The sequence below is a fragment of the Ostrinia furnacalis genome, unplaced genomic scaffold (genome assembly GCF_004193835.3).
Source record: "Ostrinia furnacalis isolate ACB-3 unplaced genomic scaffold, ASM419383v2 OfSCF5104, whole genome shotgun sequence".
Classification (NCBI taxonomy): Eukaryota; Metazoa; Arthropoda; class Insecta; order Lepidoptera; family Crambidae; genus Ostrinia; species Ostrinia furnacalis.
In genome coordinates, this window is record NW_021135343.1 from 206578 (window position 1) to 222845 (window position 16268).

A 16268-nucleotide genomic window follows, 5' to 3' on the forward strand; every position below is an offset into this window, starting at 1 on the left:
TAAGAATAAGCACGAAATCGGTAATAATTATTAGATTGTCTTATCACGTCATGTTTCGTCGATAGTGCACAGCGCCATCTACCGAGACTATCGATAAAATCAATATCGAAGGCTTTTTTATCGTGCTTGGAAGTAGTAAATAGTTTCCGTAAGTTTAAATAGATGTCGCTATCCTAAAACTGTTGGCATCAAAGAAAATGTGAAACAAATAGGTACCTAGCAAAGTAATTGCTAAACAGCGCCATCTATCAAGACTTTCGATAGGTAATCAATATCGATAGCTTACTAGTAAGTAGTTTTCGTATTTTAAATAGATGTCGCTATCCTAAAACTGTTGACCGGCATCAAGATCCTTGAAAGGGAGTAAAAGGGACAATATTATTTGATCCTCTAAAAACTAATTGATCTTTTTTGTATGTGCACTTTTAAAAATAAATGATGTTTTTTATTATATTTTATCTTTATATTAATTATTGGGTCTATATTAGTTGATCTACGGATAAATTATGAATGATCTTCATTATAGGTATCATAATATTTATTTTTAACATACTCTTTTAATATTTGGTAAACAAAAATAATATTTGATCCTCTTTTTTAGTTATTGATCTTTAATTTTGTTAATTTGATGATTTTTATATCAAGTTTGCCTTTTAATATTGTTCACCTAATAAATACATTTCGATCTATGTATAACTTAACTTTAAAATATATTTGATCTAACAAAAAATATTATTGGTTAATATTTTTAATTAAAAAATATCTTTTAATTTGCGCGGTACTTTGTGGTTGAGTGACAATCGTCCGTCATTGGTTACTGAGTTGGCCAAGGGCTTAGCGGCCATTAAGCAAGCAGAATGGTTTTTTTAAATTACAAGCTTTGCTTAGTGTGGGACTAGAGGCGCTATGTAAAATAATTTCTTACTTCTGACATCCCTGAACCCGACATCATAATTTTTACCTCTTTATTTTTTTCAAATCGCAAGGTTGATTTTCTCTTATTATACCGATCTCGACCGTGATCAGTGACCATAAAGTCATCTGTCAACGGGTCGATTAGACCCGATAAAAGCACTAAACGATATTTGTTTACTTTTAGTGCGACATCGGGTCGTAAGGTAACTTATTAAATCAGGTAAGTTTTTTTTTTTCCAAATATTTACTGTGTTTGACGAACAATTGCAAAACAATATTTTTCTTTCGTACTACTGAAAAGACCTAATATGTCCATCCCGCACGCACCAACGCATCCAGCACCTAAGGTCAATTCGACCCGATAACGCAGTGTGAACGTGTTAAGTATGCTTTTTTAATAAAAAAAAACTTTGAACATCAAGTACCTTTAAATAGTTTCCATCCTTTGACTACAACTTAATAAAAATAAGTACCATAACATAATTATTTTGAAGATTATTTGATATAGATAAAAAATAATTTGTACAAATCGAATTATTTAAAAAAGTATCACAATATTGAATATTTGGTGCTCATTTCTTTTATTTTTGAGGACCAACAAGTAACGATCAGATATAATTTTTACATCTCACATTTTGTTTTGCGTAGTTCAAAAGAGGTTAAAATATCGATCGATTTCATTTATTTTATGTCTCAAAGAAAGAGGATCAATCATTAAAATAGATGACCATTTAGATTTTTTTATTTGCCGTTTTCGCTAATTTAAAAAGATCATTTAAATACATGCCGGAGTAAAATAACAAACAGAGTAACCAAAAAATCGGCTGGGTCTAAAACCTAACAATAATAAATAATTCAAGAGGAGGGAATAACGTGTGGTAAATAATAACTCATTTTTGGCAGTTTGTATATATTTTAACTATACTTTCTTTACAATAATTTTTTGTACAACAATGACGATAAAAACTTCTTGTGTTCAATAAAATAAAATGCAACACAAGTGAAAACTTGTCAAAAACTCGACGAAAATAACTTTACAAAACATAAAAGTAATAAGAGGGACACCGTTTGCAGGCGTTTAGACAATTATTATATTACAGGTACCTATTGTTAATAATATACAAGTAAATACACAGGGATAAGAACATCGCACGCTTAAATTTATCTTTTAAATTACATGAACGATTCAAATGGGTTTGCATTTTATTTATTTGAACAGCAAATGTTTAAGTACAATAAATTTTTGCATTTAATGTTAGGATAACATTATAGAAATGACAAACTCCAAACAATTTAGACACGCTAATGTGATTTAAATTTAGTTTACAAACTGTATGAACAGTCCCAAGTTGGCAGTGATTCATTTGATACAGGGTGCTCAGCGAAATGGGTCGGTGACAGCCGCCCGGGCGGCCTCACCGGCCCGCCTGCACGTGACGGGCCCGCAAACAAAACGGTACGACGCCACTTCAGTTGCGAGGAGGAGGCATCGCTGAGTGAGTACCAACCCTTATTATGGCAGTCGACACACTAGCTGAATAAAAATTATATTACACTGCCTACAACAAAATACTGCGAATTTTGCACCGTTAAAATGATTACAGCAAACCAGCTAAAATTTTAAATTAATTTATTAGATATGTGGTGTCTATAAAACAGCGAAAAAAATACGTTAAAAGGAGGTGCTCTGCTGGTTGCCAGAATTTGTACAGTCAAACGAGGAACTGTATTTGGCGGTGGGGCGCGTGCATGAATGTTCCCGGGAGACGGGGACTACCGAGCGAGTCTTTCCCGGCGGCGCCACCGGCCGGCGGCGGAGCCGGGAAGAGACGGCGGGAACGTCGCGCGGGGCAGGTGGGCGCCCGATCAAAAAGTTACACACAATAAAAAAGGAACATGCGATAAGACTTTGGTCGATGTCAAAGTAAAAATGATTTTTTCAGATTTTTTTTTTGGAAAATTTTGTATTTTTTTTGGTTTTTAATTTTTATATTTTTTTTTGGCTTTTTTAATTTAATTTTTTTTGGTGTCGGCTTCGTTAAGTTTTTATATCTTTTTCGAAAATTAAAGGGTTTTTGAGACACTTTTATTTATTATTATTCTAATAAGTTTTCTTATAGATAACTTTTAAAAATTATTTATTGTACTTTATTATTCAGCGCGGCCGAGTGCCTCTTATGTAAAATCGATATAAAACTTATACATAATGCTTATAAAAGTGCCAGGCGTTTTACATCATAATATAAACGGTCAATAATGTGTTTGAAGCTAACAAAGAGACGTTGACATCGCGATTTGTTCGGTTAAAATTAATACAACAGACAACAATTCCGTTCTAATAATGCGAGTTAAACTTAACAAAAACGAGCATCGCGGAAAACATATTGGAGCGATGCCGCGCGACTACTACACATTAGCGAACTGAGGACTAGGGGCTGGCTGGCCGTCGTACGACGGCTGCATGCTTCATTGGTTTTGAGTAAAATAATTTGCAGTTCATGTTGCGGAAATAAGTAAATTTAGAATAAAAACACCACCTAGTTCATTACAATACTGCAGTCTAACTTAAAAATTTGTTAGAATATTAATGAAATATATTTTTTCTATATCCGACTACAACATATAAATCAGAATCCCTACAATTCGGTGAAGATAACAATTATACAATCTTTATAATATTTAAAGATATGCTTGTTTATTTATTGCCTCACTTTCCTATAGGAATTCTGGAGATCCGTGACTTGCTCAGGTATTCGATACAGTATAAGTATACCTACAATTTAGCACAGCAAGCGACGCTCAGAGTTAAGGCAACACAATATTTAGCACCATTTCGTGATCTCCTCGAGTTTCTGCAAACGCTTGGATTCGTTTCGAGCCGCAAAACGTTCAGCGATATCTAGTAGCACCTTAAATCGTAGCATCCAAGCTATCAAAGAAACGCGAAACAACTCGGTGCGGCCGCGACCAAAAAGGCGACCGAGACTCGCCCGCCGGCGGATCAAACTCGCCCGCCGGCGGGCGAGGTCCCACGGGCCCGCGGCCGGTGGGCTAATGCGGCCAACATCGCAACAACACACACTCACTTCATCTATCCATTATATATTTTTTTTGTCATTTACTCACAAAAATACTATTTACATAAAACGTACACGACCCTAAAACATTCCAATATTTATGTGTTTTTCTCTTTCATTCTTATTATATACATATTCATTAAATAACTTACAAATAAACAATATAAACATTAAAAACGAGCGGGACGCGTTCGCGAGGCAGCGTTCGGCGCGCCGCCTGCCGACGGACTCGACGACGAATAACAAAACGACAACGTTATAGTAATATTTCGATGCACGGCTCGAGAGGAACGTTCGAGTATCAATCTGTCCTTAACTATCTCACCTAGTACTAACCGCGAAGTCGATCAGTCTTGTTGGTTCCGGACGCGGGCCTGGCCCGCGGGCTCCGCGGCCTCGGCGGGCCGGCCTGTGAGGCCCTCGCTGTGGGCCCGGCGCGCCCGGGGCCGCCTTCGACCGCAATCATTGGAAGTGTATTTGGTATATTTCGAGCGCGCGTCGCCGACACAACGCGTCGCTCCTCTGATCGCTAACGACTAAATATTTGTATGCGGGAAGACGACGCCGGGCGCGCCGGGCCGGGCCCGCGAGGCCGCGCGAACGAAACTACTCGATAACCGCTAGCCTAGAGTACGAGCTAAACGACGACTCGGTACGACACTATGGAATGTAAACATATAATTTTCATAGTGGCACCGTTTTACACCTAAATAAAATTTCAACGGAGTAACAATGGGTCGGCCCGGGCGCCCGCGCCCGACGCCGGAGCCTCGCGGGCGCCCGGGCCGGGACCGCGGCGGCCGGCGGGCCGGGGTCGAGGCACGCGGCCCGTCCGGACGGCGAGCGTCGCCCGAGATCCACTCGCGGCGGAACACCGCTCTCGTAAACGGCTCACAAAATAAATGCACCCGACTCGTCGTCCGAACGGCTCGCCCGCGTGCCGAGCGGTCGACCGGGGCCGACACTATACGAGCGACGAGAATACACCATCGCGGCGTTTCCCGGCCGCCGCGGAACCGCACCGGGGGCCGGCCGAGGACGAATGGACGCAATTCCGAATAGCATCTAGCGATAAATATAACGACTAGCGATCGGCTCGCCCCGGATCGACGGAACCCGCGCCGGGCTCGAGTCGATCGGTGAGCTGGCGACTAGAACTACCAGGCTGCCCGGTGACGCACTAGGATCCAACGAAACATAAACGAAACAATAAATAAACACAACGGCTCGGGCGATCGCTCGCGCCGAGTTCAAAGTTCGCACTGACACAAGCGCCGCGTCACAGGCCGCGGGCGGGCGGCGCGCNGGCCGAGGGGTCGCACCGCGGCGGCCCGGTGACGCACTAGGATCCAACGAAACATAAACGAAACAATAAATAAACACAACGGCTCGGGCGATCGCTCGCGCCGAGTTCAAAGTTCGCACTGACACAAGCGCCGCGTCACAGGCCGCGGGCGGGCGGCGCGCGTCATCGCGGCTGCTGTGACGTCTGCTGTGACTGTTGTGACGTCTGCTGTGACTGTTGTGACGGCTGCGGCCAGGCGTCGGCGAGGCGCAGGCCGCTGGCGAGGCGCGTGTAGCTGTCGCGGAAGGTGTTGACGATCTTCTCGAACGTCTCCGGGTCGTACACGGACCGCGCCGTGTTCGTGAGATCGAACGGTTCTGTGGAATTTCGATGTCATTTTTTATCAACTTTTTGATCTCCCGTCTCAACTAATTCGCTCATCGTTTTCGTTCTAATTTTAGTCTTTATACCGCGATATTTCTACAACCACTAATGTTTCATTTCTTACTCTTTAGTAAGAATTAGAAAGGCAAAAATTTTTAGTTAATATCTTAAAATTTAAAACGAATGTTGCTCACAGAAACGTTTATCTCCTTCAAGCAAGTAGTTCTGTAGGTCTAAGATGCGTGCCAGAATAAAAGTTTATCGTTCCATTTTATCGATTTTACGCGATAAGCCCCCTTTNATGGAATTAAAAGTAATTTCGGAACTGCTGTTAATTTAATAATTTTTCGATGTGAAATTGCAAAACATGTGACGTCATACTAGGGAGGGGGGGGGGGGTCTCAGAAATGTGACCACCTGTGACAAGGACGGAGGGGGGGGTCAAAAAATCATGAAATTCGTGTGACGTACTTTATGGATGGCCCCTAGTGATCGATAATAAATATCATTTTCACGGCACGCATCCTAGCCTGGCTGAAACAATAATACAAGTGCCTCACCCTCGACGCACAGCAGCTTCCACTGGACGGATCAGGCTGAAATTTGGCATGCAGGTAGATGTTATGACGTAGGCATCCGCTAAGAAAGGATTTTACGAAATCCCACCCCTAAGGGGGTAAAACGGGATTAACGCGTACGAAGTCGCGGGCGGCCACTAGTGATCGATAATAAATATCGTTTTCACGGCACGCATCCTAGCCCTGTTAAGACAATAACGCAGTGCGCGGCTCACCCTCGACGCACAGCAGCTTCCACTGGTGCGGGTCGTTCTTGTGCGCGCGCGCCGCGCGGCACTCCGCCACGGGCACGCGCGCGCCCGCTCGCACGCTCACCGCCATCGCGCCGTACCTGACAATATATACCGACAGATTAGGGGGTAAGGCTCACAATGGGATAGCAACTACACTCGGCATCAAATAAATCGCACCTCCCGCGACAAGCACTTATCAAACGTATGCATCCCCACTTCCCACCAACGTTGGTACCATTTGAAAGCCTAGTTCTAAACTTCATTTCATTAAAGGAAAGGTTTTTACCCCAAAAATGTGTCTTTACAAGGATCCAGAGTCACTTCTTCAAAAATAGGTAGTTACGCTATAGCCATTTTTTATGACTATAAAACTGTTAAGTTGGGATTAATCGCTATCCATCTGTTAAAGAGGANACATTTGATATCTTCATTTTCATTATTTTAATTTTCATACAAATCGGATTTTATAAAATTTATTTTGTATGAAAATTAAAAAAATTAAAATGATATCAAATTTCTGGCTTCACCATACCATTTATATGCCCATGTTAACATGGGCTAGTGTCGGCTCATATACCCATTTACCTAACACCCTGTATATGTGACCGACTGACTGACATAGTGATCTCAACGCACAGCCCAAACCACTGGACGGATCAGGCTGAAATTTGGCATGCAGGTAGATGTTATGACGTAGGCATACGCTAAGAAAGGATTTTACGAAATCCCACCCCTAAGGGGGTAAAACGGGATAAAAATAGGTAGTTACGCTATAGCCATTTTTTATGACTATAAAACTGTTAAGTTGGGATTAATCGCTATCCATCTGTTAAAGAGGACACGTGAGATCTTTATTTGGTTTTATAACCATAAAAATTGGTCTAATTGATCCCAGAGGTGAGCCCAAAGTGAGGTCTATTTTCAAGTCACATTTATGGTATATGTTAATCATTTATTTAGAAATGAAATGTATATTTCTTTAAGGATATTTATTGGGCTTTCAAATAACACCAATATTGTTGGGGTACCATAATTGTGTCAGAAGAAAATCTTTAAAGTTCGCGTCGCGGAAGGTGCGGTTTATTTGATGTTGAGTGTATAATTCCAGGGTTAAATTAGACGATCTTTTTTAAACTTTGAATATTACATTGGAACCCGTCTGCTGGCAATTGGCAAATGAAAGCTATAGTATTTACCCTCATCAGTGCTGCCACTGTAGAACATATCATTAGTGGCTAAGACAGTGGCGCCAAGTGGTGAGCACTGAAGTGTTTGGAAGATTCATTATTTCATTCATTCGTTCGTTTCAGCCGAAAGATGTCCACTGCTGGACAAAGGCCTCCCCCAAGGATTTCCACAAAGACCGGTCCTGCGCCGCTTGCATCCAGGCGCCTCCCGCGACCTTCACCAGATCATCGGTCCACCTAGTGGGAGGCCTGCCCACGCTACGTCTTCCGGCTCGTGGTCGCCACTCAAGAACTTTCCTGCCCCAGCGGCCGTCAGCTCTCCGAGCTATGTGCCCCGCCCACTGCCCTTTGATTTTAGCGATTCTGCGAGCTATGTCAGTCACTCTGGTTCTCCTACGGATCTCCTCATTTCTGATTCGATCACGCAGGGAAACTCCGAGCATAGCACGCTCCATCGCCCTTTGGGTGACCTTGAGCCTTCTTATGAGGCCCATAGTAAGCGACCACGTCTCAGATCCGTATACAATCACTGGCAACACACACTGGTCAGACTTTTGACTTGAGACACTGCGGTATTTCGAACGTGAGAATATCGCGAAGCTTCCCAACCGAATTGGATTCGACGATTGACCTCTTTCTCGAAGTTGGACCTACCTAACTGGACTTTGGAAGATTATCGTTTGAACTAGCCAGGATGGCACCACTGTTTAGTTAAGTCCTGTCATTCGTCAGTGACAACACAAGCTTAGAGTTGAACGATTTTGAAACGTCAAGTGGCAAAAATCAATACTAATAATCCAGTATTGATAGTAGCATAGCTGGGCACCGTTAATCAAATAGTTAACTTCGTTAATCGTTAAACCGTTAATAAAAAAATTAACTTCGTTAAACGTTAAACCGTTACATTTCGAAAGATTTAACGCAAGTTAACGTTAATCGTTAATCCGTTAACACATGATAAAACGAAAAAAATGATTGTATGCAAGGTTCAAATAATTTCGAAAGCTTGTATCGCGCATGGAATTTATTCCTCTTTTATGTTTGTGCTACAAGCTTTCGAAATTATTTGAACCTAGGCTTGAATAAGTACAATTATTTATTTGTTTTAGTACAACTGCATTTCAGAATAAAAGCTTGTTTTTAAAAAAGTTTTTTAATTATTATAATTTTATTTTACACTTTTTAGTTGTATCTCAATCTCAGAGCCTCAGGCCTTGGTACAATAGGCTAGTTTCCTAAAAAAATTTTTTTAGTCCGTCAATTTTCATATAAAAATATATTGGACACGTATATATTTTGAATTGTCAATCTAACAAATAATTACAAAGTTATAGGGCGTTGAAGACGTTGAAGTTCCGCGCGACGTTACGAAGTGCTGCACTTTTACGCACTCACTGACGTCACGGGCCTTTACTTTAGAACTTTGGCACGCTTTATCTCTTTAAATTTTCATTAGTTTTAAAAAGTTAAAAATACGTGTCGAGTAGTTTTGATAAGCTAACTGACGGACTAATTAAAACTCTTGCTTTTTTACCCAGGAAACATCCCTATTACAATACAATTTAGCACCAAAGTGCTCGAAAAGACAAATCCAGCAAACCCAAACTCGATAAGTTTCCACCGTTTCGTTTAGGAATTCCTATGGCCACCTCCTGACTCCATCATCAGGACCCTGGACATTATCTCGTACTAAAGTGCTCGAAAAGACAAATTCAACGAACCCAAATTCGATGCGATGCCGCCGTTTCATTTAGGAGTTCCTATGGCCACCTCATGACTCCATCATCAGACCAGCTCAATGGTACCATAGCATTGCATTGTCATCGTACTTACATAAGTATACCAAATTTCAGCTCAATCGGTTGAGGAAAACTGGTCTTAAATTCAGTTGCAAGAGTTGTTCCACACCTCAGATCATAGAAAGGGATTTCTTTCTATGATCTGAGTTCCACACATAATAACAAGTGTCGTTAGTGATCTGGTTACAAAAACTGTTGTTTTGGGTTCTGGAAGTTCTGGAAGCCCAAACGTACTTGTCAGAACGCGTTTTTCTAGCGTTTTTCAGCGTGCCTGCTGTATCTTTTTGGTAAATAATAGGTACTGGATTAACGATTAACGGACTTAGGATAATTTAACGGAAGTTAACGAGTCCGTTAACATTTTTTAAAGTTAACTTAAAAGTTAATCCGTTAATAGAAATGTTAACTTCGTTAATTAACGATTAACGGATTAACGAGTTAATGCCCAGCTATGGATAGTAGTGTTTTCCTGTCAATGTTATGGCTTAATAAGCTGGGACGATTCAGTGTCGGATATCTATAAAAACGATAGCCCTCATTGAAAGGGGTAGGAGGATTATATCATGTTTCTGCAATAGGAAGTAGGGACCTGATGATATGACGTCATATGTGGTACTCACGGGAAGTCCGCGTAGTAGCGCAGCATGTGCAGGAACAGCTCGGCCAGCGAGGCGCGGTTGTGCGGCCGCCGCGCCTCGCCCGCCTCCAGCCCCCGAGGTAAAACCGCTGGGACTGTGCCGCCTGGGAAGATAAATACAGCTGTTGAACTATTCAAACGTCCACAGAAGAATACTATAGTCTGGTCTGTGAGCACGTAGAATTTTGTCCAATGACCCCAAACTACCCATCCTTATCGCTCGCGCGTAATTAAGTTGCTATCGGGCTCGCACACTCACTGCGGGTGCCAGTCGCACAGTCGCGACAGCAATATAGCGCGCGAGCGATAAGGATGGTTAGTTAGGGGTCATTGGACAAAATTCTACGTGTTCACAGACCGGGCTTTACACAAATACATAAAATTTAGTGACAGCGGAACCATTACAAGTCGAGATCACACCATGTCCACGGGTGCACGTCTACTTAGGATGCCTAAGATTCAGCCAAACCAGGGCGTTCAGCCTGCGTCTGCAATAGCATGAAGGGTGTGGACCACTGCACGTGCTAAAATTGTTCACAACACGTTCGCGTTCCAGACGTTCTTCATGAAAAAAATCCGCCATTTTCAAATCAGAAACGTCAAAATAACAAGCGCAATCAGTGGCCTAATTCACGTACTTTGATAGTCAACATCTCGCTGACATTCAGAAGTCATCTCATTGAAAAACATTTCTAAATTCGTTTTCACAAGTCATTTTCGACAGAACGATTACTCGATTAAACGAACCAAAGTCGCTGACATAGCCCGACGTATTAGCAAGCTGAAGTGGCAATGGGCAGGGCACATAGTACGCAGAACTGACGGCCGATGGGGCAGAAAGGTTCTGGAATGGAGGCCGCGTACCGGAAAACGCAGCGTGGGACGTCCACCTACAAGGTGGACCGACGACATCGTAAAGGTAGCAGGGAAGCGCTGGACGCAGGCCGCTACCAATCGATCAACATGGAAAGCATTGGGGGAGGCCTATGTTCAGCAGTGGACGTCCTGTGGCTGAAATGATGATGATGATGATGATTACTCGATAGGATCGCAACTCAGTTTTGTTGCGTTTGAAGTTTTGTTACGTGAATAAGGCTACTGATCGTCGAACGCTGCATCGATCGCCGCGGCCAATAACGGGATACTTTGATGTGAAATCATTGCTACCAATTCATACACGTCAGATCGTCACTGTGCACGCCATCGCGGACGTAGACAGAACGCTTCGGTTTAACTGAAACAAGTGCCTCGCGCACGCGGAACACGGTGAATCGTCCAGTGTGAATCCAGCCAGCTATAATTCTGCGTTCACTTTGCGACGTATCGAGATAGATAATGGACAGTTTGACACCATTCTCCAATAATTCTAAATTACAACTTTTCTAAAAAGACACTTCATTCTGGTCTTAAAAACTTAATTAATTTTAAATTACCTGTAAATTACGATTTTTGGTCGCATTGTAATTGAAAAAAGTAGTTTATTTAGTAGTAGTAGTTAGTACGTCAATTGATTGGTGGTGTCAACATGTCTATTTCTTGAAAGCTGCAAAAAACATGCTTATTTCCTAGTTCACTAAGTAAAATGTATTAATACTCACACTGCAGGAAGTGTATGACCATGAGCGTGAGCGAGTAGGAGGAGAGCGTTCGCTGGCGCGCGTCGTTGATGTCGTGCGCCTGCGCCCACAGCTTCGTCAGCGCCACCAGCGGCCGCACGCGCCAGTCCACTGCGAACACAACTTTATGTTTATGGTGCTTAGGACTTATTCAGGTTGTGCAGGTCTATTTGGTCTACTGCCGATGGTGAATAAGAAGCGANCCAAGGGGGCTTTGACATCTAAAATTTAAATACAGGGTGTTAGGTAAATGGGTATATGAGCCGACACTAGCCCATGTTAACATGGGCATATAAATGGTATGGTGAAGTCAGAAATTTGATATCTTCATTTTCATTATTTTAATTTTCATACAAATCGGATTTTATAAAATTTATTTTGTATGAAAATTAAAAAAATTAAAATGATGATATCAAATTTCTTACTTCATCATACCATTTATATGCATATGTTAACATGGGCTAGTGTCGGCTCATATACCCATTTACCAAACACCCTGTATATGCGAAGTAAAGTCTACTAGCGGTGGTTTTAACGTAAAATGTAGTTGACTTGTAAAGATATCCGATACTCAAAAATAAAGTGTCTCACGTAGAATCTTATCAACATGTGATTCCGAAGTGCTTATTTATGTGAAGTCTAGTGTAACAACCTAAAATATCCGAGTTGTCAGTGCGATATCAGTTATCTCCTCGATTTAAGGAAATTCTACTGACCGAAGTCCAATATCGTGGGTTATGCCAAAAATAATAATGGCAAAAATTATGAATGTGGTGTTACTCCAGATCTTCGATTTTCCTAGTTTTTATAGTTTTCCCTTTATGTGGCCATTGAACCCTAACTCTGTACCAAATTTCAGCTCTCTGAGTTTATGGGAAGTACTAGTTCTATTTTGATGATCATCAGTGAGTGAGTGAGTGAGTGTCATAAATGCGAAACTTTGCTTTCGCTTAACTTCGGAATTAAATGACCTACAGACTTGAAATTTTGGATTTTAAGTATGTGATTATAGCTTACTAGATGACGAAAATTTCTGCGTTCTGGTCTTATGCAGAGGTTCTCAAATAGGGGCCTGAAAATGCGGCGAAATGGTTCCAGTAAAGATGGTACGGCAATGTTTGCTTCGCGCTCGACTTGGCGGGGGCACTGCCGTGCCCCCAGATTTTGTATGAAAATTAAAAAAAATAAAATGATATCAAATTTCTGGCTTCACCATACCATTTATATGCCCATGTTAACATGGGCTAGTGTCGGCTCATATACCCATTTACCTAACACCCTGTATATGTGACCGACTGACTGACATAGTGATCTCAACGCACAGCCCAAACCACTGGACGGATCAGGCTGAAATTTGGCATGCAGGTAGATGTTATGACGTAGGCATACGCTAAGAAAGGATTTTACGAAATCCCACCCCTAAGGGGGTAAAACGAGATCCACGCGTACGAAGTCGCGGGCGGCCACTGATCGATAATAAATATCGTTTTCACGGCACGCATCCTAGCCCTGCTGAGACAATAACGCAGTGCGTGGCTTACCCTCGACGCACAGCAGCTTCCACTGGTCGTTTTCACGGCACGCATCCTAGCCTGGCTGAAACAAGAGTACAAAAGCCTCACCCTCGACGCACAGCAGCTTCCACTGGTGCGGGTCGTTCTTGTGCGCGCGCGCCGCGCGGCACTCCGCCACCGGCACGCGCGCGCCCGCTCGCACGCTCACCGCCATCGCGCCGTACCTGACACAAGTTACATTCTATACTCCCTATGCTTGTTCAATTGATGTATACCGGTTTGTTACCGATTGATGACATACCGGTGAGATTTGTCCAAGCATGTGGACTTGTATTTACGTAAACTAAGGAAAAAAATATCAACATAAACATTATTGGACCTAGACAGGGCATTGTATTGATTAAACATTCTATTTAAAGGGGAAAACAGACCTAGATTTGATTTGGAGCTCCTGGTCGCAAACAAGTTGTATCGGGATATCCATATATCCATATCAGACTCTCATTCCTCTCTTCTATCAGCAACATATCACTCAAGAGCGTACAAACCGTACATAGGCAACTTATAGGGAACGTTTAGATTAACTTTTGAGAGCAGGTTAGGTTAGGTTAGCAATGTTCACACACTTCACATCACATGACTAAACAATACAACTTCCGTAGGCTGATAAAACTTTATTAAACCAGTTATGCAAAACACCGTATAAAGTCCAAAAAAATCAAATGTTAGCGCGAGTCAATTACGGTCAACGCCATCTATTAACGAAAATTGGAACTTAGTTCCGCGCGGGGGTGGCGCTACGAAAAGCGCAAATACATTTTATCGTAATCTTAACAGTAAGGCTAGGCGATAAAGTTCATAATGTTCAACCATGATGCCAATGTCTGCCAAGACACACAAATCACCTTAATACTGGACGATAAGGTTCACAATGCAAGCACATTACAACTATGTGGTGGCACCTATGTGGCATCGGCCAATATTTCCCATGACACACATGACACCTTAAGATCTATAGCCTGGTCCGTGAGCACGTAGAATTTTGTCCAATGACCCCAAGCTACCCATCCTTATCGCTCGCGCGTAATTATGTAATGTAGAAAAATGTAGAACATAATATGTAATGATATTATCATTAGACAAAGTCCCTAAATTAATAAATAGAAAAAAAAAAGATATTATCATTAGACAGTGGCGCGAACTCGTGAGCGGTGAAGCGGTGGGAAGACGGACGGTTTCCAACGTGGCAAAAATCGGAACCAGCCATCCAGTATTGACGGTGGCGCCCCCTGTCAATGTCACGGGTGGGATAGTTCGTTGTAGTTCATCTACAGTTGTTTAATTTTGAAACATCAAGTGGCAAAAATCAGAACTAATATAATTTCAATATACTGAATTGATACCGGATCGCTGGTTCCGATTTTTTCCATGTTGGAAACCACATAGTAGAACGATGGTAGCGCCCTCCTATCATTGAGTTTGGTGGGACAGTTCAGCGTGGGTCATCTATAACCCAGTATTGACAGTAACGCCTTCCTGTCAATGTCACAGCTAGGACGATTCAGTGTCGGACATCTATAAAAACGTTAGCTCTCATTGAAATGGGTAGGAGGCTTATATCATGTTTCTGCAATGGAGGTACTGACCAGAGGTGGAATTGTGTAAAGCAATCGTAATCATTTGACAGTTCATAACGTACGATTATTCTGTCAAACGCTTTGTTTAACTGACTTTATCGTACGTTATGAACTGTCAAATGATAACGATTTCTTTACACAATTCCACCTCAGACGATATGACGTCATTGTGGTACTCACGGGAAGTCCGCGTAGTAGCGCAGCATGTGCAGGAACAGCTCGGCCAGCGAGGCGCGGTTGTGCGGCCGCCGCGCCTCGCCCGCTTCCAGCCCCCGAGGTAAAACCGCTGGGACTGTGCCGCCTGGGAAGGCAAATACAGCTGTTGAACTATTCAAACGTCCACAGAAGAATACTATAGTCTGGTCTGTGAGCACGTAGAATTTTGTCCAATGACCCCAAACTACCCATCCTTATCGCTCGAGCGTAATTAAGTTGCTATCGCGCTCGCACACTCACTGCGGGTGCCAGTCGCACAGTCGCGACAGCAATATAATTACGCGCGAGCGATAAGGAAGTTAGGGGTCATTGGACAAAATTCTACGTGCTCACAGACCGGGCTTTAGATAAACACCAGAGGCACGCCACACGCTAAATCGTGACAGCGGAACCATTACAAGTCGGGATCACACCATGTCCACGGGTGCACGTCTACTTAGGATGCCTAAGATTCAGCCAAACCAGGGCGTTCAGCCTGCGTCTGCAATAGCATGAAGGGTGTGGACCACTGCACGTGCTAAAATTGTTCACAACACGTTCGAGTTCCAGACGTTCTTCATGAAAAAAATCCGCCATTTTTAAATCGGAAACGTCAAAATAACAAGCGCAATCAGTGGCCTAATTCACGTGACGTACTTTGACAGTCAACATCTCGCTGACATTCAGAAGTCTTCTCATTGAAAAACATTTCTAAATTCGTTTTCACAAGAGTCATTTTCGACAGAACGATTACTCGATAGGATCGCAACTCAGTTTTGTTGCGTTTGAAGTTTTGTTACGTGAATAAGGCTACTAGATCGTCGAACGATGCGTGCATATACGCTGCATCGATCGCCGCAGCCAATAACAGGATGCTATGATATGAAATCATTGCTACCAATTCATCCACGACGTCTGATCGTCACTGTGCACGCCATCGCGGACGTAGACAGAACGTTTCGGTTTGATTGAAACAAGTGCCTCGCGCACGCGGAACACGGTGAATCGTCCAGTGTGAATCCAGCCAGCTATAACTCTGCGTTCACTTTGCGGCGTATCGAGATAGATAAATTCTTGAAGGCTGCAAAAAAACATGCTTATTTCCTAGTTCATAAAGTAGAATGTATTACCACAGAATAATAATAAGTACTACGTACAGAAGTTTTACTTCGCGAAGGTATTTAAAAAAATGTATGCTCAATGTCAATAAC

The 16268-nt window shown here is 42.4% G+C and overlaps 2 protein-coding genes across 2 annotated transcripts; both read right to left on the reverse strand.

Annotated features, from left to right (window-relative positions):
• Window positions 1-1808: 1808 nt before the first annotated feature.
• On the reverse strand, window positions 1809-13297 carry LOC114360606 (poly(A) RNA polymerase gld-2 homolog A-like). The gene is made up of 6 exons (XM_028315353.1): window positions 13264-13297; window positions 11694-11822; window positions 10079-10199; window positions 6455-6570; window positions 5460-5654; window positions 1809-5297 (listed from the first exon to the last, which is right to left on the reverse strand). Exons 1-5 carry the CDS (start codon window positions 13295-13297, stop codon window positions 5461-5463), a joined length of 594 nt encoding a protein of 197 aa, XP_028171154.1. The 3' UTR covers window positions 1809-5297; window position 5460.
• On the reverse strand, window positions 13280-15189 carry LOC114360607 (poly(A) RNA polymerase gld-2 homolog A-like; the record flags this gene model as incomplete). The annotated part of the gene is made up of 2 exons (XM_028315354.1): window positions 13280-13449; window positions 15043-15189. Coding segments are annotated over 2 exons (298 nt in total), but the record flags the coding sequence as incomplete, so codon positions are not given.
• Window positions 15190-16268: the final 1079 nt, after the last annotated feature.